Source organism: Ramularia collo-cygni (genome assembly GCF_900074925.1).
Source record: "Ramularia collo-cygni strain URUG2 genome assembly, contig: RCC_scaffold11, whole genome shotgun sequence".
Classification (NCBI taxonomy): Eukaryota; Fungi; Ascomycota; class Dothideomycetes; order Mycosphaerellales; family Mycosphaerellaceae; genus Ramularia; species Ramularia collo-cygni.
The window spans coordinates 337456-355239 of NW_019716265.1; the positions used below are offsets into that span (position 1 = coordinate 337456).

Here is a 17784-nt window from a genome sequence, read left to right on the forward strand (position 1 = left end):
CTTCACTTTCAGCATTGAGCAGTCAACGCAACAAACAGATTTGGGAATCGCATTAGCTTGAATAATTTGCAGATTTCAGAATTCAACCCTCTTTCCCAGACTTCAATGGCATTCTCGCAAGGACAGCAGCCTCTTCCTTCACTCAAGGACAAGCTAGCTGTCGCACTACCAGCAGGCTTCAATCCAAAGATCCGATATATTCACTCACCATCGAAACCATGCGATCCGCTGTTCTCAACGTTTCCTGGGCACGAACCGGCAAAGACACGACTGGCAAATCATTTCCTTACAATGAGCGTCGATGCGGCGTCCATCACCCCTGACAATACCTTTGGATCCAAGCATGTCATCAGCTTTGCAGTAGAGGTTCTCGTCTATGCGACCAAACACCTGACCACGATATTCGTGAGCAAGGTGGATTCGACATCCTTCATTCCTCGCCAAAGGCCTTCTCCTATAAAAACTACAGTGACTACCTTCCTTCGTTGGCTGATCGACAAGGAAAGACAGAAGCATCCTGGCAGGAAGATTGTTATCTCACTCTTCGCTCGAGCACAGTCAGCTTATCTCTTCCCAGGATCTGCAGATGACAAGTCAAAACATGTGCTGGATGATCGACAATTGATCAAGTGGTGGGCCAGGGTGTTGGATCCTATTATCGACAGAGGAGGTCACACATCTGCAGCCGAAGTTTCGCATCAAGGGTATATTACGGTGCCAGGCTATGCGGGCAATGAGCTCAAGAGATCGTTCATGCCTCCATCATCGGAGTCTACCGAGAWCCAACCAAGATGGCTTGCTGGACATCCGCTTCTTGAACTGGCCCAAACACGAGGAGTTCCAGAACATGCCCCAACACGGTGCTTTCTTCCGCGCTTTCCAGACGATCCCAAGGCAAGGTTCATCCAGGATCTAGATGATGAGATCGGGCTCTCAGATGATTCGAAAGTGCAGTCAAGTCCCTCGAAAAAGTCAAAGAACGGAATGTGGAATTCCGTGCGAGATCTTGACAGGTTTTGGGAAGCCATGGAGTTCAGACAGGAATGTTCGTCAGGGAGAGTCGTTGGATTTCTCTGGCTGGTGATCTCTCCCAAGCAGAGCGACACAACTTTGCAGGACGAAGACAACATTGAAAGCCAGGATCTGCTACCAACAGACGCATCACAATCCAGCATTCCACCTTCTCAATCTGATGATTATGGTAGCCCGAAAAAGCGCAAAAAAAGGCCCCTTACCGGCCCAATCGTCACTCGAATGCCAAGACTAAAAGGAGGCTCATCGTCCCTCTCTGGACTCTCCGAACTTGCGAGCCCGGACAGCTCAGGTGATGGGATTGTTATATCCGAAGAAGGTTACGACAAAGCCATGCAAACAATGCTACATCTCGACTTTTCGAGCCTGCAGGCAGCGATCCGGAGTACGAATCGATGGATTGCCGAAGTCACAAGTGTCTGCGGGTTGAACGGCGACTTCGGAGTCGGGCTTTCCGGGCTTGCGCCCGTAGAGATCAGCCCTGCTGTGGCTACGGCGAACGGAAGCACGAATGCAGGTGTGAACGATCTCGGTGGCATGGTGAGGAAGAAGCGCAAGGTAGAAGAGGGTAGTCAAGCTGCGGCAGAGTCGACCGTGAATACGCTTGGTGGAGGTTTGATACGAAAAAAGGCGAAACCTAAAGCTGATGAGCAGAACAGCTTCTGACTGTACTAGCAAAGTCTTGCATAACATCAACTGCTGTCCTCCTGCTACGACGGCGTCTCCATCGTCAATGGTATTCTGGCCATGCTCGGAAGCACCTTGAAATGTTCTCATGCCCAGCAACGCTGATTATCCATCCTTCTCAAATCCTCGGACCCATCACCTCATTAAACATCAATCATCGAACCATGCATATTTATTGGTATAACCTCTGCGCCGATCCCCTACTTCTTGGGGGAAGTCTTACGTCTGGCACTTCTACTCATCGACGTGGCATCTTTATCATCATCCACGTGACATCTTTATCCTCATCGACGGCTTCGTCTCCACCTTTTCCCTGAATGTCAGCATTGTTGAATGTCACTTGAATCGGGAACCACTCACTGCACGCCCTCTTTCTCTTCGAAGACCGCTCCTTGTCAGCATTGCTCCACTCAGCAAACCTTTCAGATGCCCAACGCAACGATTCTTCTGGCAAGATTCGATGAACCTCCTCGATTGTCAATCCRTTGTCAAATCCGCCATAAGCAACGTGCTCTGCGTCCCATCGCATGATTCGCATCATGTCTTCCATAGCCGCACGGGCTCGCGAAGGGGTTGCTTTTGTCCGGCGCCAGAACAAGTGCTGGGCTTTCAGACTCTTTATGTAGGGCTCTGGCAACAGTAATAGAATCCGATTGAGGGTGTGACCAGCCTCGAAACCCCTCTCCATGATCTCCTGCTCGAGGTAGGAGTAGGGATTCCCAACTCTTGTGCTCGCCTCGCTGCTAGTACTACGCAACGTCCGTGGTGCTTCTGCACGACCCCGAACCGCTCTTGCACTAACCTCCTCAACTTCGCCAGATCCGTCATTGTCGATATTCTTGACGACCATCTCATCGTGCTCTGCGGTAAAGTGCCCAGCGTCCTCTCTGCGGTGTCCATCCAGATCACTAGGACCCATCACCGGATTTGAACGTGAACGATTCTCCTCAGTCGGGCGGACCGTCGCTGAGACGCCTCCAATGAGTCCTGCAACTGGCACAAGACCGCCTGGTCCAGAATGCTCCTCGAACCCTCGTTCTTCCCACCTCGACTTTAATGGCGCCCTCGGGAGCGATTTCAGTGGGAAAGACGACATAAAGTCTCCTGGAACAAGCACACGCGGGCCTGCAGAGATCTGAGATTGCTGGCGCTCATCGTAATGTTGCTGGGAAGAAGGTTCTCTGTACTGGTGCCAATTGTACCGCTGCCAATTGTACTGGTCCCAATTGTAGTGGCGCCAATTGTAATGCGGCTGCTGTTGATGATAGGCACGCTCTGGCGTTGGACGTTGATAGTGATTGCCACCATCGGAAACTGTGCCATTGCTGCTGCCATAATAACTGTGTGTTGGAAGCAGAGGAGGTAGATATGTAGAATAGGGAGCTGGTGCATATTCAGCGCTCATTGATGTGTCATAGCCGCCGCCCAATGCTGGAGCGCCGCTGCTACTATTACCTGGTGCGCACCGAGATGGCGGAGGTTCACCGAACGACGGATATTGGCCGAACCGCGGAGGCGGGATAGAGGGTGCTGGTGGACCAAACGGCGTATACTGGCCGAACAGCGGAGGTGGGATAAAGGATGGAGGTCGGTGTGCAGGAAATGGGTGGTGATTCCACGGCATGGCCTGCGGTTCTTGCTGGAACTGATAGTTTACTGTCTCGCGCTTCCAATCCATTGTATGTGTAGTTGCTTCGTCTCGCTCTCTACCAATTCGCCGTTCACCACCAGGGCGCTGTTCGGCATCCAATAGCAGATGTCGCGGATGACAGCCGAACTTGAGTCTTGGGCAATTATTGTGCACTGCAATCGACTCGGWCCTGACAAGAGCTCCCTTATTCGCCCTCGTTGATGGGGACGCGGCAACTTCGGCTGGTGCTGATGGAGGTGATGGTTGTGTATTGTGTTTGTGTAGTGATGAGCCGTATTGTTGAGAAGTAACGTGTCTCCAACTTGGTGGTTCCTTCCAACATTGCGCCAATAGGGCAGGAGCGTTGATGACCGGACGCTTCCATGGAAGACAAGAACTCTCATTTCCCGCCTCATCTGATCGACGCAGATACTTTCCCTAAAATAATGCCAGCTTCCCAGTCAACCACGTCGAGAAAAGCGAATCAATGGCCTCCAAACGATGTTGTTACGAGTTCGCCGCGGCTCCACTCTCAGGCGCCAAACTCCCACTTTGAATGCACTTACTCCGATTTGAGTCTCGCAAAGGCGGTCGACCAAAGGTGATCAAGCCGTCGAAGGGTAACTCTGCTTCAGTGAATGATGTCAGGCTTGTCGTACAATTTTTTTTGCCTCGCMCGAGCATCGGATCTGAATCTCGGCCTCCAGATCATACTAAACGCGAGAACAGACGGAGTGGAACGCGCGGTGGAGGTTGTACTTCTACAAGGTGCTGGACGTCATTATCCGTCGGTTCAAGTCGCCCGTCCCAAGACTGGGTCTTGATACGAAAGCAAGTGCGGTTGCGTTGGTTCCCAGCCCCTTTTCTCTCCTGCTATGTGTGTCGATTTTCTAGTTTGCATCATTTAAGCCTGATACTGAGCAGTAAGGAGATTATCACATGCTTCGATACATACATCAGACCAGTCGCTATGCAGATTTTTTTATCTAAGTTGCGAGCCCAGGCACGATAGCGCTGTTCTGTTCCCCGCCGCATCTGGGAAATTCTTGGCAGATCGGTAAGTGAATGTCGTGGAGCTTTGTACCTTTACATTTACTCTAATTACAAGAAAGATAGGGCTGGCAGAGGACTGAGAGGTTTGCGTAGCACCGAGATCACTAGATGAGGTGGATGATTCGGTGGTGCTGATCTTGGCTTCGCTGTTCGTCCCACTGACACCAGAAGAACCGCGAGGTGGGATGGTGAATTGCGCAATGGTGGAGAGCTCGTTTGGTCTTAAGAAAGACGGCGCAAGGTCCCATTCTTGCACTTGTCTGCTGCGAGACTCTCCTTTAGAGCACTACTCTTCGCCTTCCAGAAAGTCGCATTCTCGTGATAGGCTTTGGCAACCTCGGCCTCCCTAATCGGAGGAAGCACCCAGACCTCGCACTCTTCTCCTGCCTCCACCTGATTCTCGAGATCACCCAAGTCGCAACCTTCTACATCCTCCCAGTCAACAAAGCCTTCATCCAAATCGCCCAGACTAGCATAGTGGACATCCTGGCTCTGGAGAACCTCGAACTCTGCTTCGCGATGACGGTAAAGCAACATCGTTGCTTGGGCATCTTCGACACTTGAGTGTTCCACTCCCTGGATGACCACGTTGAGAATTTCCTTCGCCAAGACGCTCAGCTTTGGCAATCGCCGGGAGCCAGTAGCATACTGCCGGTATTCTGGCAGCATCTGAGTATCTCTTTTCTTGACGCCGTCGAATACGAAAGGATGGAAGACAGCGATGTCGTTCTTGAAAGCGTGGCCAACGTTGACACAATCTTTGCTGATTGCGCGCACAATCTGCTCTACCTGATGAATTGGAAGAGCACCGTTGCGAAGTTGGACGTCTTGCTTGTATACCCCGAGGCCAAGGCATCTTGGTGGAAGTTTCTTAGTGAAGCCATCCTCATCTGGATAATGTACGAATGCGTCAAAGATGACATGGCCAAAGTAATTGACGATGGAAATCCGGCCGATTCGCTGGATGTGTTTTCCAGTTGACTCGACTTTGGCGAGCTGGAACTCGCCGTCGAGAGCAATTATTGGTGTAATGAGATCGAAGCGCGGAGTGGGTTGTACCGCGCGTGTGGGATATCCGCGAGTGCCAGCTTTGTACTCCCAATGGCCATTCGCATCGCGCTGTAAGTCTTCTGCTTTGGCCAAGAGAACATTGCGCGCGGTTGGTTGTTGATGAGCCATGGTATGAAATTGATAGAGGATTTGCGGTTGATGACTCGTTGTTAATGCAATGCAAGTCTCGAAGTGGCGAAAGATGTCGGTAGGGAGGTCGTGGGTGCAGATGGTTCTGGCAAGAAGCGGCGGTGATCTGAACAATGCGAGGTTGTAATAGTAGTGAAAGTAGTGGGGACACGAAACCCTCGAGGGGAGTGAATATAGGAGGCAGAAGTGAATATTCGGAAACCTTGTTTCCGCGGGACAAAACCCCAGTAATTCTTGATACAAGACTCGAAAAAGGACTGACGATTCAGTCTGGCCGGGAATCCGCGGGAAGCAGCTCATTGAGGAGAGAGGCCGCCATAAGAAGGTGTGTGTATACTGAACGACTTTGGTGCTTTCGTATATAATGAGTGATGATGAGTACTCCTGTCTCTCAAAGTCAGCCATACAGAGCTCCTAAGCGTCTACTTGAGAAACCAAAAAGCTTGCTCAATGCCACTTCAACAAAATAGCAGAAGGGTTTGCTCAACGCAAGCAAGACTCCATGATAATGTACACACACAAAGAACGTCCACCCTAAACTAAGCAGCAACGGCTGTGCACAACCGACCGTCAGGCTGCAATTCCCAGTAGTCCGAGCCAACAGCCGTCAACGCRTAGAACAAGTGCTCTGGATCATATCGATTCTTGATTTCCAGCAAACGATCATAGTTGACGCCATAGTAATTGCTCTTCCAATCCGGATCTTGGAAATCCGCCTTTTACCGCCACATTAGTATTGGTAGAAAAATGGGAGATCAGAGCACGAACCTCATTGAGATAGGTACCCCTGCCAGGGCTTATCTCCGTAAGTAGTGGCATGAATTCTTCAGTTAATTTGTTCGCACTCGCCCTGGCGTCAKAAAGCGGCGCCGTGAGATCGTAAGGGATCGTGACCACCGTGTCGAGCAGTGTGTCGCGCCAGATAGGATTGACGGAATTGTACACATTCCCCACCACCAATTCGGAGACCCCGAGACCTACGGTAGTCACGGCGCCGCCATTATCGATGATCTTGCGCAAGGCGTTGGTGGTGATCTTGACATCCTCGACGACTAGCGATCGCGAGATCAACCTACCACCGTAAAGTGCATAGCCCACCGCAATCTCCGGGATCATGGTGTTGAGGTGATCGTAGTATGTCGGGAATTGCTTCACGAGCTTTGTGTATGAGATGCCACTCGTTTTCAGCTTGGTAGTCAGTGGCTCGAGCAATTCGTTCATTCTTTCTGGGCTAACTCCAGGTCCGGTCATCGGGCCGATCGTGAAGGTATCGTTGTTCATGAATGACAGAGCCATGATGCCTTCGTCAACAATGCTGGGTAGCGACTTATAGTGCGTATCAATCGCTTCCCAATATATATCTCGCGAGATTGCCGTAGTCGAAAAGGATAAGTTTGCACCTGTTGTCGGCCCATCAGGATGTGCTCTGACGGTCATCGAGAGCACAACGCYGAAAGTGCCACCGCCTCCGCCACTGAGCGCCCAGAAGAGATCCGGATACTGGTCTTTAGAGGCAATGAGTCGTTGTCCATCTGCCACAATCACATCCCATTCGAGAACCTGATCAGCGCCAAGTCCATATTTGGAAGAGAGAGCAGAATGACCACCGCCTTGTGTCTAGAATGAAGGTTCAGCGTTAGCTTGATCTGAGGAAGGGGGCAGATAGATGGCGACATGACTTGGCATATCGTCTCCAAAGAGCGTGGTCAAGGCGAAGGAACGCCGCTTGGTGACGTCCCCGCAGGAATGGACAATCATTGGACACAAAACTTACATAGCCACCAGCAAGTCCCACTGATGGACACTCGCCTCCCACAATGACAAGATCTTGCTCATGCGCAACTTCGTATGCCTCGAACCCCTGCACTCCGGCGCCCATTTTCATGACTTTTCCGGTGTAGACAGAACTTTCATAGTCAAACACGGTAATCTCTTTGAGATGATGCGTCCAGATCGCCACAGCTCCCGCGCCAGTAGACTTGCCGTTGTAGTCATGACCAGTGTTGCGAATCACGAGGCGGATTTTGTTCTTCAGTACAAAAGCAAGGGTGGCTACTACATCCTCCTCGGTGTGGACATCCACTGCATACTGAATGTATGTGCCGAGGACACATTGGCTTTCTCTCGTGGTGAAAGGGTCACAGCTTTGATTGGCAAACAGCGGCGACATTACAGAAGATGAGGAATTGTAACTGCGTACCACCAGTCAGCTTTTGTATTGAGCACCAGCCTTGGTGGGATGATCATCACTGGTTCGCAGGTAATTTCCACCCTTCACGCAGTTTCGAGCACTCATAAGCATTGTAGGCGATTCCGAATGAAGATTCGTGGCAAGGTGACGCAAGAGGCACTGTAGCGATTAGGTTGCCATTCACAGTGGTATTGAAGTGGTTCCACTCCATTGTCGAGGGCCAGCAATCATCGCCCGGGAAGCATCGACATCTGGCGCAAGCTGGTTCCGCGGAGACCAGCCGCGGAAGACACAGTAGAGCGGCGATGAATATCTCAAGCATGTTAACCACAACAGGTGCGAAAAGACAATGACCGACGAATTGACCGACCCAAGCCAGGGTCAAGTAGCAGGCATTAATCCCTCATCTGACGTTCAGCCGCACCGCACATGGCAGAGGCGAAACAACCAACATACATATCAAAGGGTCTGGAGAATGCGGTTCAGCCAATTGAATCTCCTGGTGGTGCAACCGAAGGTCGCCGAGCGGTATTCGATGGCTGGCTTAGATTTTTTGGTGCATCGAGTCTTGGCTTCCTGGATTGAGACAGACCACAACCGGCAGAGATTGTCAGCGAGAAGCTCAAGCCGGACATCCACCGCTGCGGCAGCATGCAGCATGAAATCATGGTGATCCGTTGAAGGTAGGTAGTGGTGTATGGTGTGGCAGCATGATGACAGGTACGTGGTTTTGCATCGGCCCCAGGGATCATCATGCGTCACCGTCGGACGGCTGGCCATATGTCGTTTGCACGGAAGCGTGCATCTCAGCAGGCTGCAGCATACGCGTACATGAAGGTGTCGTGCGCAGAAGTTGCAAGGTGGTGGAGGTGGAGGTGGAGGTGGAGGAGGAAGAGCTGTGGATAGGTTTCATGCGGGGATCCCATTGCAAAATGTGGCGTTGTGTGATGATCTTTTGCCGACTTCACTTCCACTGTCCAGCCTTGCCGACATCCACCACGCATCTGCCTTGCCCTGCCCTCCAACGGCAAACAATGCAGACTGTTGAGCGGGGTCTTGTGTGTGCATGGAAACGATTGCCGATTCGCAGAGATGCAGCAATGGAGCATATAAGCGCCAAAGACCGGGGTCTGCGCAGGCCCAGGAGCCGGGGATGTTCGCTGTCACACCCAACTCGTGCGACGTCGCTAATCTCTTCATGTGTGTTGTATTGGACGGGAATTGGAACGTGTCTGTGACGACGTTGTCATGGCGTTCGCCGAACTGATCAAGCGTCGTAGATTGTTGTTCTCCTCGCCGCCGGGGACATCGGGGACTGTGGTCTAGTCGCCGAGCAAGTGTAGTTCTAGTCAGAGACCGCGTTTCTTCCACCCTGTTGAGGATGAAACAGAGCCAACGATGAGTGCCGTAGAGCTCCCGAAAGTAGCGTGGACAAGGAGACGCCAGCACCTATCCGCCCGCAGTGTCAGAAAACCACAGAACCCGTCCTTGATCCCCGCGCCACTTCGAGACGAGGTTCAAAATCATGCAGACGTGCAAGACATGGAAATGAGGATTGTTTGCTTGCAGGATTAACAATACAACCATTTGACTCTTGTGAACGCGCCTGCCTGTGGAATCTAATTCGCAACACATCACACCATACCACACCACGCCACACCACACAGCTCCAGTCACCACAAAACAGCTCAGCACAGCACAACACAATCCCGCATGCGCGACCTGGTCCGCCAGTCTTATCGCAGCGACGTGGAACTTCTCATCATGGGCAACGGGGAAGCAGACAACACGAAAGCTAGTAGCGAAATCCCCCTCCAGGACGTGGAGAAGCAACTGTCGTCGTCTTCCATCCTCAACAACGATGATGTTCAATCTCTCAGCTGGCACGACCTTCGTGTCACCGTCAAGGATCGTACGACCGGCCAACCCCGTGATATTCTCCACGGTGCTTCTGGTCTTGTCCGTCCAGGCGAGATGATGGCTCTCATGGGTGGAAGTGGTTCGGGCAAGACCACCCTGCTCAACACACTTGCTCAGCGYCAGACCGCATCCGTCTCCGGAAAGGTGATGATCAACGGCGAGGAGTGCGGTCTTGATGTTCATCGCTCAGTCAGCTCCTTTGTGGAACAGGAAGATACGCTCATCGGCTCCCTCACCGTGGAGGAGACGCTGTGGTTCGCCGCCAGACTCGCTCTCTCAAGAAACGTCACCAAGTCGGAGGCGAAGAATCGTGTTGCGAAGCTGATTGAATCTTTTGGATTGGGGAAGCAACGTGACACGCTCATCGGCACTCCAGTTCAAAAGGGAATCTCTGGTGGACAGAAGCGACGAGTCAGCGTCGCCACTCAGCTCATCACCGGCCCGAGAATCTTGTATCTCGATGAACCAACGAGTGGACTGGACTCCGTCGCCAGCTACGAAGTCATAAACTTCATTCGCAACATTGCCCGGGAGCATGGAGTAAGCAGTCATTGAAAGTTGTTATCAGACAAACCCACTTACATCACGCAGTTGATCGTCATTGCCAGCATTCATCAACCCTCCACCAAAACATTTGAGCTGTTCTCAAAGGTGATGCTCCTATCTCAAGGTCACACTTGCTACAATGGTACCGTCGCCGAAGTCGAACGCTTCTTTGAAAGCCTCAAAATGCCCATCATCGGTCACATAAATCCGGCGGAACATATCCTAGGTAAGCGGTCACACCAACAAAGTAGATTGTACTATGTAAGGCCACTACTGATGAGTATGATGCATAGACTTGACCAATGTGGATTTCTCCAATTCACACATGCAGGATCAAGCGCGCCTGGACAACATCTTCGAAGGCTGGACCAAGTCAGAGCACAATCAACAGCTGGAGCACGACATCAAAACACTAAGCGGCAAGCAACTTCACTCCAATAGGCCGACACAAGGTCCATCAATGTCAGCTCAAATCATCACATTGCTCCACAGATCCTTCATCAAGTCCTACAGGGATATAGTCACGTATTGGATTCGTCTCGCAATGTACATGGGTCTGGCATTTATGATGGGTACGGTGTGGCTACGATTGAACACCGACCAACAGAGCATTCAGCCATTCGTGAACGCAATCGTAAGTCATGAGCCCACGTCCTCATTGTAGGGCGAGATAGTGGTAGCTGACCGWCAAGCAGTTCTTCGGCTCGGCCTTTATGTCATTCATGGCCGTCGCATACGTTCCTTCCTTTATCGAGGACAGGGCCATCTTCGTGAAGGATCGCGCAAACGGCATCTACGGGCCAACAGCATTCCTCATTTCCAACTTCCTGATCGGCTTGCCATATCTTTGTAAGTCACAGTTGGTAAAAGTCTTGATACACAATACTGATCTTGACATAGTCATGATATCCTTATGTTTCTCCATTGTGTCATATTGGCTCATCAATCTACGACCTACTGCCGGTGCTTTCTTCACCTGGGTCATGTGGCTATTTCTTGACCTACTCGCAGCAGAATCGCTTGTCGTGCTGATATCATCAATCTTCCCCATTTTCGTCGTGGCTCTCGCTCTGATTGCTTTCATCAACGGGTGAGTTCTTCACAGGAACACATCTCGAAAGATCCATACTGACACAAGAATAGTCTCTGGATGAGTGTCGGTGGTTTCCTCGTCTCAACGCCAATCCTCAACGTCTTCTGGCGCTACGTCTTCCACTACATCGACTACCAGGCCTACGTCTTTCAAGGAATGATGGTCAACGAATTCAAGAATCGAAGCTACGATTGCGAAACACTCCCCAGTGGAGATTGCCAATGCATGTACCCAAGCAGTCTTCAATCTCAATGCAAGATTGCTGGCACCGCTGTACTGGACGAATACGGATACTCACTAGGGAAGGAGGGTCAGTGGGTCGGAATCATGATTGTTATTATTGTTGTGTATCGCCTTCTCGGTTGGGGCGTGACCTGGTACCGAAAGACATGATTGAGATGGCCATCTTTTGTTTTTATTTGTGGACCATTTTTTTTTGCGACGAAGGGAATCATCTTTGAAGGCATGACACTACGGGGCTTTTTTGAAATCGGCGGAAATTTTGTTGAGATAGAGAGAAGCGACGCTTCCAGACATGACGCATAGCAGATTAGATCATGGGCAGTCAAACATCTATAGATATGACAATTGAGCAGTACGAATTACAGTACAAATATCAAGCTTTCGGGCATGCTTGCTTTTGAGCAAGTGTAGGATCTGAGTGAGCTGCTATCAATCCCTCAAGGAGGACGGTAGCGCCAAGCCATTTCATTTCTATCCATGACCGGCTCGACAAGTACGGCATACCTCGAATACAACAGCTGATCCTCAGAAGCATTATGGAAGCGTGCTAGGGAATGTAAAGTCTACAGTATCCAAGACAATAAAGATTATGTATCCTCACTCCTCTTTAGAGACAAGCACCATTGGATTGCTGATTGTTTGAACTTTGTATTCCACGCGAAAAATGAAACGGGAAAACACTTACTGCACATTTATCCTTTGAGTAGAAGTCCATGGGATTGATTGTCTCTTGTACTCTGATAATGGAGATTTGACTTTGCTTCTAGAGAGGTTTGCATTCGTTGTTATATAGCGTGTGTGTTGTCCTGAGATACATGTATACATACTTTCATTCTCCTCAAATTTCTAGCCTCTTCCTACTGATCATCAGTTGCAATGATACTGACTGGATCGCTGGAGCGCATTGTCTTTTATCAACTTCGATGCATTCGCTTAGGAAACGAACATTCACTTGACTTTCCAAATGCCAAGCATTTCAGCCAAGGCCGTCATGGAAGTCACTTGCTACCGTACCGGAAGATGTCCTCAATTCCATACCATACTTTTTTTCGCATTATACTTCTTGGTTCGGATTATTAATTCGAGCCATTTTTTATACTACGCTTCTCTTGTTTTAACTTATACCGATCCATCCGACTTTTATATCTCCATCTCGAAGCCTTCCCACAAGACCCGGGCCTCCCAGCACCCCTCAGCAGCTGCACAGACAGCTCCACACTCGAACACTCACAAGATTCAATCATCATGGTCTTCCCAGTCTCATACGCAGAGATGCTATCCGAAAAATCCGCTCAGACCCCGCGCAAGAGATCCCCATCAAACTCAGCAATCTGCGTCTCTTCTACCAGCGCAGACCAATCTTCTACATCCTCCTCGACGAGTCAAGGCTCGAATTCTCAATCCTCAGCATCTCGAAGCACGCCACCTCAACCCCGCGCATCTTCGCCATTTCGACATCATCCAATCGAGACCGGTCCTGGAATCTGCAAAGCACAGCAGATCTTCCCACGCATGGATCTCCTGTTACCGGACGAACCCGTGGCAGTGGATTTCGAGTTCCAGAATTTCCAACGCAACGGTGAAAGTAAGCAACGACATCGTCTCGGCTGGATTGGAGTTGTGAATACGAAAGGCGAGTCTATTCTTGACTGTTTCGTGCGGTATGAGCGGGAGGAAGGTGTTCGGGTCATCATGCCACCAAAGCGATTCGGAGTTTCCATGCAAGACCTTCAACTAAACAATGGTGCGATTCCGGCTGAGATTGCAGAGGCCTGGCTCGCTGATATCATGCGCGGTCGTCTGGTGATTGTGCATGGTGGATCTGGAGGTGATCTTGTTGCTTGCCAAATAATCAACCCGTTCCAAGAGGCCGAGCGGGTTGTCGACACGCAAGACTTACACTCGCGCACCAACTTGGGAGCTCTCATGGATGAAGTCTTCCCGCTGGAGGGGCGTGTTCAGGTTGGCGGGGTTCATACCCCTATCGAGGACGCACAGTCTACGATGAAGCTATACCTGAACAAAGTGGCATACGACCGAGCCGCTGAGAAGGCTTCGCTGGAGAGGCGGGGATTGGAGACGTTCTGTAAGCCATCAGCTGTGCAAACTCGCCAAGTCCAGGAGATGAGACGTCGACATGCGCAGGCATCGCATATGTTTCAGCGCAATGCGAACGGCAGGGGTAGAAACGGGAAGGGAGGTCGTGGAGGCCAATAGAGCATATGCGGAGAGGAGATGGACTCAGCAAAAATCCTTTTGAGCAGCAGCACTATTGTGAATGGCTTTGTTATGAACATGGTATACTTACCTTATTTCCATCCTCGCTTGTGAATGTGATGTCCGGAAGATCGTCTCGTGAAGTGTATCGCTTGAAAGTACCAGGACCCAGTGGCAGATAGGCGAGGCATGCGATTCAGGTACGGTGATCGCTGGGAGTTCCAAAATACAGACCTTGATCCTTCATAATAGAGCTATGCCCAAGGTGAATCAATGCTCTGCGTGAGAAGGTTGTACTTCTCAATAGTGGCAGCATCCATTCAATGCCACTGTCAATACGTGGGCTGCTTCACGCAGTAGGAGTATCTTCACGCCGTGTGCTCCCCAAGGATGGAGCCTTCCGCATGTATGGATGTGCCAAAGCGCAACTCTGCGTCGCTTTAGAGTAAGCGTGAAGCGAGTACCTAGGTATGGCGCCACTCTTTTGAACAAGATTCCTGCTTTGATCTCCGTAGCAAAATGATTGGCTCAGCAGCCCGCGAGCTAACTGTGTATATCAGAACGCTCGCGCACTCGGTGTCTTCGACTCAAAGGTCTTCCCTCCACATCGACTTCAAGCTACCATTACCGCGATGGCGCAGTCCACTGAGAAGGAAGAAGATGATGAAGCTGGCGGGAGACACTATCCCCATGGAAAACTGCCTGGTACTTCGATGGATGTCCAAATTGTAATCGCCGAGAACCTCAAAAGCGAAGCCATTGAGACGATTTCCAGAGACGCGAATTCTTCGACCAGGGCGAAATTCTTCGGAATGTTTGCTTGCAATGCCCAAGAGTGAAGAATCTGGGATGAAAAGAGGTCCATGGGCGGCTAAGAAAGGAGAAGGAGGAATAACAACGTAGAGTTTGCGTCCTGGCGGCTGTGTGATCTCAGTCGTTTGGACTATACATTTCGTCTCCTGAAGTCAATGCTGCAAGGTAATCATCGATACTGTCGAAGTTGATGTTTACGATATATTGTTTGCGAAGAGGGCCTGCCAGTCCCAGTCCCAGCACTTTTGGCACGGCGTGACGCAAGGGACGGGATGCCACCACGGCCAAGAGGCCGATCTCTTTACGGCTAAGGTGTCGTCTCAAGTCTTGACTTCAGGTCGCTCCTGCTGTATGCTGTTGTCCTCTTTGATCACTCTACGAGGAACAACCAGGCGATCCACCAAGGTCTTTCGATGTCGCTGACCCCACGGCCCGAGTCAGCGATAGGCGGCACTATGATGCACCTCGACGATCCTGAACCACGTTGGTTCGGACGACAAGAGACGGTGAACGGCCGAGAACAGAACAGCTTCGGGCTGGGTGCCTGAAAAGAGTAGAGATAGATAGAAGATGACGGTGAGTTCTTGCCTCGAATAAAGTGCACGAGCCAAGTATAAGGTGGGCACAATCGACGCTTCGAGCACCTGCCGCCGACCCGTTCAACGCACGAGCAAGGGTGTGGTGGCGCTTGCAAGAAGCTCAATTATTTTCCCGACTTGACGCCGTCGACAACAACAAACACTGCCCATCACCGCCTTTTGTCTCTACTTTGGCGCTTCATCCATCTCTTGTCCGCCCACCTGCGACGTGCATCTCCGCCGCCTTGAATTGTGCCTTCCTGAAAGTCTCGTCCATCGATTTCAGCGTTTCCCCATCACCACCCCGCTTCGACACTCAAGATAGGATTATTGAAGAAGTTATCCGCCCTTCTTCCCCGACACCAAACCCCTCCTCCTAATCCCAAACCCACAACTCCGAAACCCACTGCTCCGGCACCCAAGACYGCGGCACCCAAGACTGCGGCACCCAAGACTGCGGCACCTAAATCTTCGACAACCAAGATCCCATTCTTTCAGAAGATGGGCGCCTTTGTTTCCCAGCCGGCGCAGGAGAAGCTGGATGCGGCCGAGAAGGAACTGAAGCTCCGAGACTCTCTGATCATCACAAAACAATCCGAATTGGACGACAAGGAGAAGCAGCTGTCGAACGTCAAGGCACAGCACGAGACCACCAGCAAGACCGTTGTCGATCTCCAAAAAAAGCTCGATGACTTGACCAGCCATCAGAAAACCCTGGAGAAGGACAACACAGAGCAGGTTAGCAAACTGCAGGCCGACCTCAAGCAAAAGAGTGAGGAAGCCCAGCAGCAGAGACTGGCTCTGGATCGCGTCACCCAGACTGTAATCCAGGAACGTGATCAGACACGCGCTGAGCTAGCCGCAGCTCAGAAGGAGCTGCAAGCCACCAAGGAGAGCATCACCACCCTGCAGCAGGAGCTCGATGCCGCCAAGAAGAGCCTTGACACCGCCGTGGAGGCTCGCAAGACTCTTGAGACTGAGATGAAGACCCAGATTGCTTCCTATCAGCAACAGTTGACCGAGTCTGACAACAAAAACAAGCAGCTAGAGGCAGACCACACCACGCTCAAGGGCGAGCTTCAGCAAGTCAAGGTCGCAGCCGATGCGGACCTGACAACTGCCAAGACACAGCTGGCCGAGGCGCAAACCCAGGTGACGGAGGTTCAGAAGACCAGCGACTCCAAACATGAGGAGCTTCAAGGCAAGCTAAGTACCGCGACCAAGGAATTGGAGGAGACATCCCAGAAGCACACYGCTCTGCTGCAAGCAAAGGAGCAGCTCGAGAAGGAGTCTGCTGAGAGGGTTGCGAACGAGCAGAAAAAGTCTGCTGAGCTGTCGGACCGCATCAGCGCGTTGGAGAGCGACCTCAAGGGTGCTCAGCAAGACGCCGAGAGCAAGCGGGCTGCCATCGAGAAGGAGCTTGCTGATTCGAAGGACCAATACGCCACACTCCAGAAGACCCACGATAGTCTTAAGAAGAGCTCCGAGGAGGCTATTGCCGCGGCTCAGAAGGACCTGACCCAGACTCGCGAAGAGCTTGCTTCCATCAAGGCTACATGTGACAAGCTCAACAGCGATCTCACCGCGACTAAAGAGGCTTCCAAGGCTGCTGAGTCCTCATACACTGCCGAGATCGAGAAGTACCGTGGCGAGGTTGAGAGCCTCAAGAAGAGCAATGATAATGTCGTTGAGGCCGATAACAAGCTCAAGGCTGAGCATGAAGCTGCACTAAAGGCAGCCGAGGTATCGCACACCGCTGAGATTGAAAAGTACCGCAGTAACATTGAGAGCTTGACAAAGAGCAACAAGGACACCACCGAGGCCGAGCAGAAGCTCAAAGCTGAGCATGAGACTGAAGTTRCTAAGCTCAACCAGTTGGTGAGCGATGCGCAGAGCAAGCTCAAGACCGCCGAGAGCGACGCTACCGAACTGCGCAAGGCTCAGGATGAAGCGAAAGCGAAGCTGACCGAAGCCGRGAAGAATGCCACTAAGAGTGAAGACAAGGCGAAGAAGTCGGAGGATGACTTGAAGGCGGCATCAGAGGTTGGTTGCGTGATATCAGCTTCAGCTGTGAAGTATTGCTAACATTGTGATAGGAGAAATCCGCTCTTTCTACCAAGCTTGCAGACCTTGACGCCCAGAACAAAGCAGTCGTGGCCAGCCAGAATGAGTTGAATTCAAAGCTGCAAGCCGCTAAGACCGACTTGGAAGCCGCGAAGAAGGAGCGCGATGATGCGACTGGCAAGATTTCTGCTCTCGAAGAATTCAAGACCAAATCAGAGCAGACTTCTGCTGGGCGCGACGAGGCCATTAAGAAGGCCAAGACTCTGGAGACCGAGCTAGCAAGCCTCAAGGACCTGCAGGAGAAGACCACGGCTGCACAGAGCGAGTTGAGCACCAAGCTCGACTCTGCTACCACCGACTTGGAAGCCGTGAAGAAGGAGCGTGACGATGCGACCAGCAAGATCTCGACCTTGGAGGAGTTCAAGACGAAGGCTGAACAGGCCGCCGCCGAGCGTGACGAGGCTGTTAAGAAGGCCAAGTCTCTTGAGGAGTTCAAAACCAAGGCCGAACAGGCTGC

The 17784-nt window shown here is 51.4% G+C and overlaps 7 protein-coding genes; 4 read left to right on the forward strand and 3 right to left on the reverse strand.

Moving 5' to 3' along the window:
- Positions 1 to 105: 105 nt before the first annotated feature.
- On the forward strand, positions 106 to 1698 carry RCC_07214 (related to RTT109-regulator of Ty1 transposition; the record flags this gene model as incomplete). The annotated part of the gene is made up of 1 exon (XM_023772472.1): positions 106 to 1698. One exon carries the CDS (start codon positions 106 to 108, stop codon positions 1696 to 1698), a length of 1593 nt encoding a protein of 530 aa, XP_023628240.1.
- A 259-nt stretch (positions 1699 to 1957) lies between these two features.
- On the reverse strand, positions 1958 to 3397 carry RCC_07215 (uncharacterized protein; the record flags this gene model as incomplete). XM_023772473.1 has 2 exons in its annotated part: positions 1958 to 2025; positions 2080 to 3397. 2 exons carry the CDS (start codon positions 3395 to 3397, stop codon positions 1958 to 1960), a joined length of 1386 nt encoding a protein of 461 aa, XP_023628241.1.
- Positions 3398 to 4624: 1227 nt separating this feature from the next.
- On the reverse strand, positions 4625 to 5581 carry RCC_07216 (uncharacterized protein; the record flags this gene model as incomplete). Its single annotated transcript, XM_023772474.1, has 1 exon — positions 4625 to 5581. One exon carries the CDS (start codon positions 5579 to 5581, stop codon positions 4625 to 4627), a length of 957 nt encoding a protein of 318 aa, XP_023628242.1.
- A 560-nt stretch (positions 5582 to 6141) lies between these two features.
- RCC_07217 (related to FAD/FMN-containing isoamyl alcohol oxidase MreA) lies at positions 6142 to 8004 on the reverse strand (the record flags this gene model as incomplete). XM_023772475.1 has 4 exons in its annotated part: positions 6142 to 6318; positions 6371 to 7219; positions 7377 to 7794; positions 7853 to 8004. The coding sequence occupies 4 exons, from the start codon at positions 8002 to 8004 to the stop codon at positions 6142 to 6144; spliced, it is 1596 nt and encodes a 531-aa protein (XP_023628243.1).
- A 1553-nt stretch (positions 8005 to 9557) lies between these two features.
- Positions 9558 to 11745, forward strand: RCC_07218 (probable transporter, ABC superfamily (Breast cancer resistance protein); the record flags this gene model as incomplete). XM_023772476.1 has 6 exons in its annotated part: positions 9558 to 10253; positions 10305 to 10485; positions 10553 to 10893; positions 10955 to 11108; positions 11160 to 11349; positions 11403 to 11745. 6 exons carry the CDS (start codon positions 9558 to 9560, stop codon positions 11743 to 11745), a joined length of 1905 nt encoding a protein of 634 aa, XP_023628244.1.
- A 1095-nt stretch (positions 11746 to 12840) lies between these two features.
- Positions 12841 to 13812, forward strand: RCC_07219 (uncharacterized protein; the record flags this gene model as incomplete). The annotated part of the gene is made up of 1 exon (XM_023772477.1): positions 12841 to 13812. One exon carries the CDS (start codon positions 12841 to 12843, stop codon positions 13810 to 13812), a length of 972 nt encoding a protein of 323 aa, XP_023628245.1.
- A 1892-nt stretch (positions 13813 to 15704) lies between these two features.
- RCC_07220 (uncharacterized protein) overlaps positions 15705 to 17784 on the forward strand; it is a gene marked incomplete at both ends in the record, with an annotated part of 2428 nt that continues 348 nt past the window's right edge. Inside the window, 2 exons of the mRNA XM_023772478.1 lie at positions 15705 to 17246; positions 17300 to 17731. Coding sequence (XP_023628246.1) covers positions 15705 to 17246; positions 17300 to 17731 — 1974 coding nt within the window.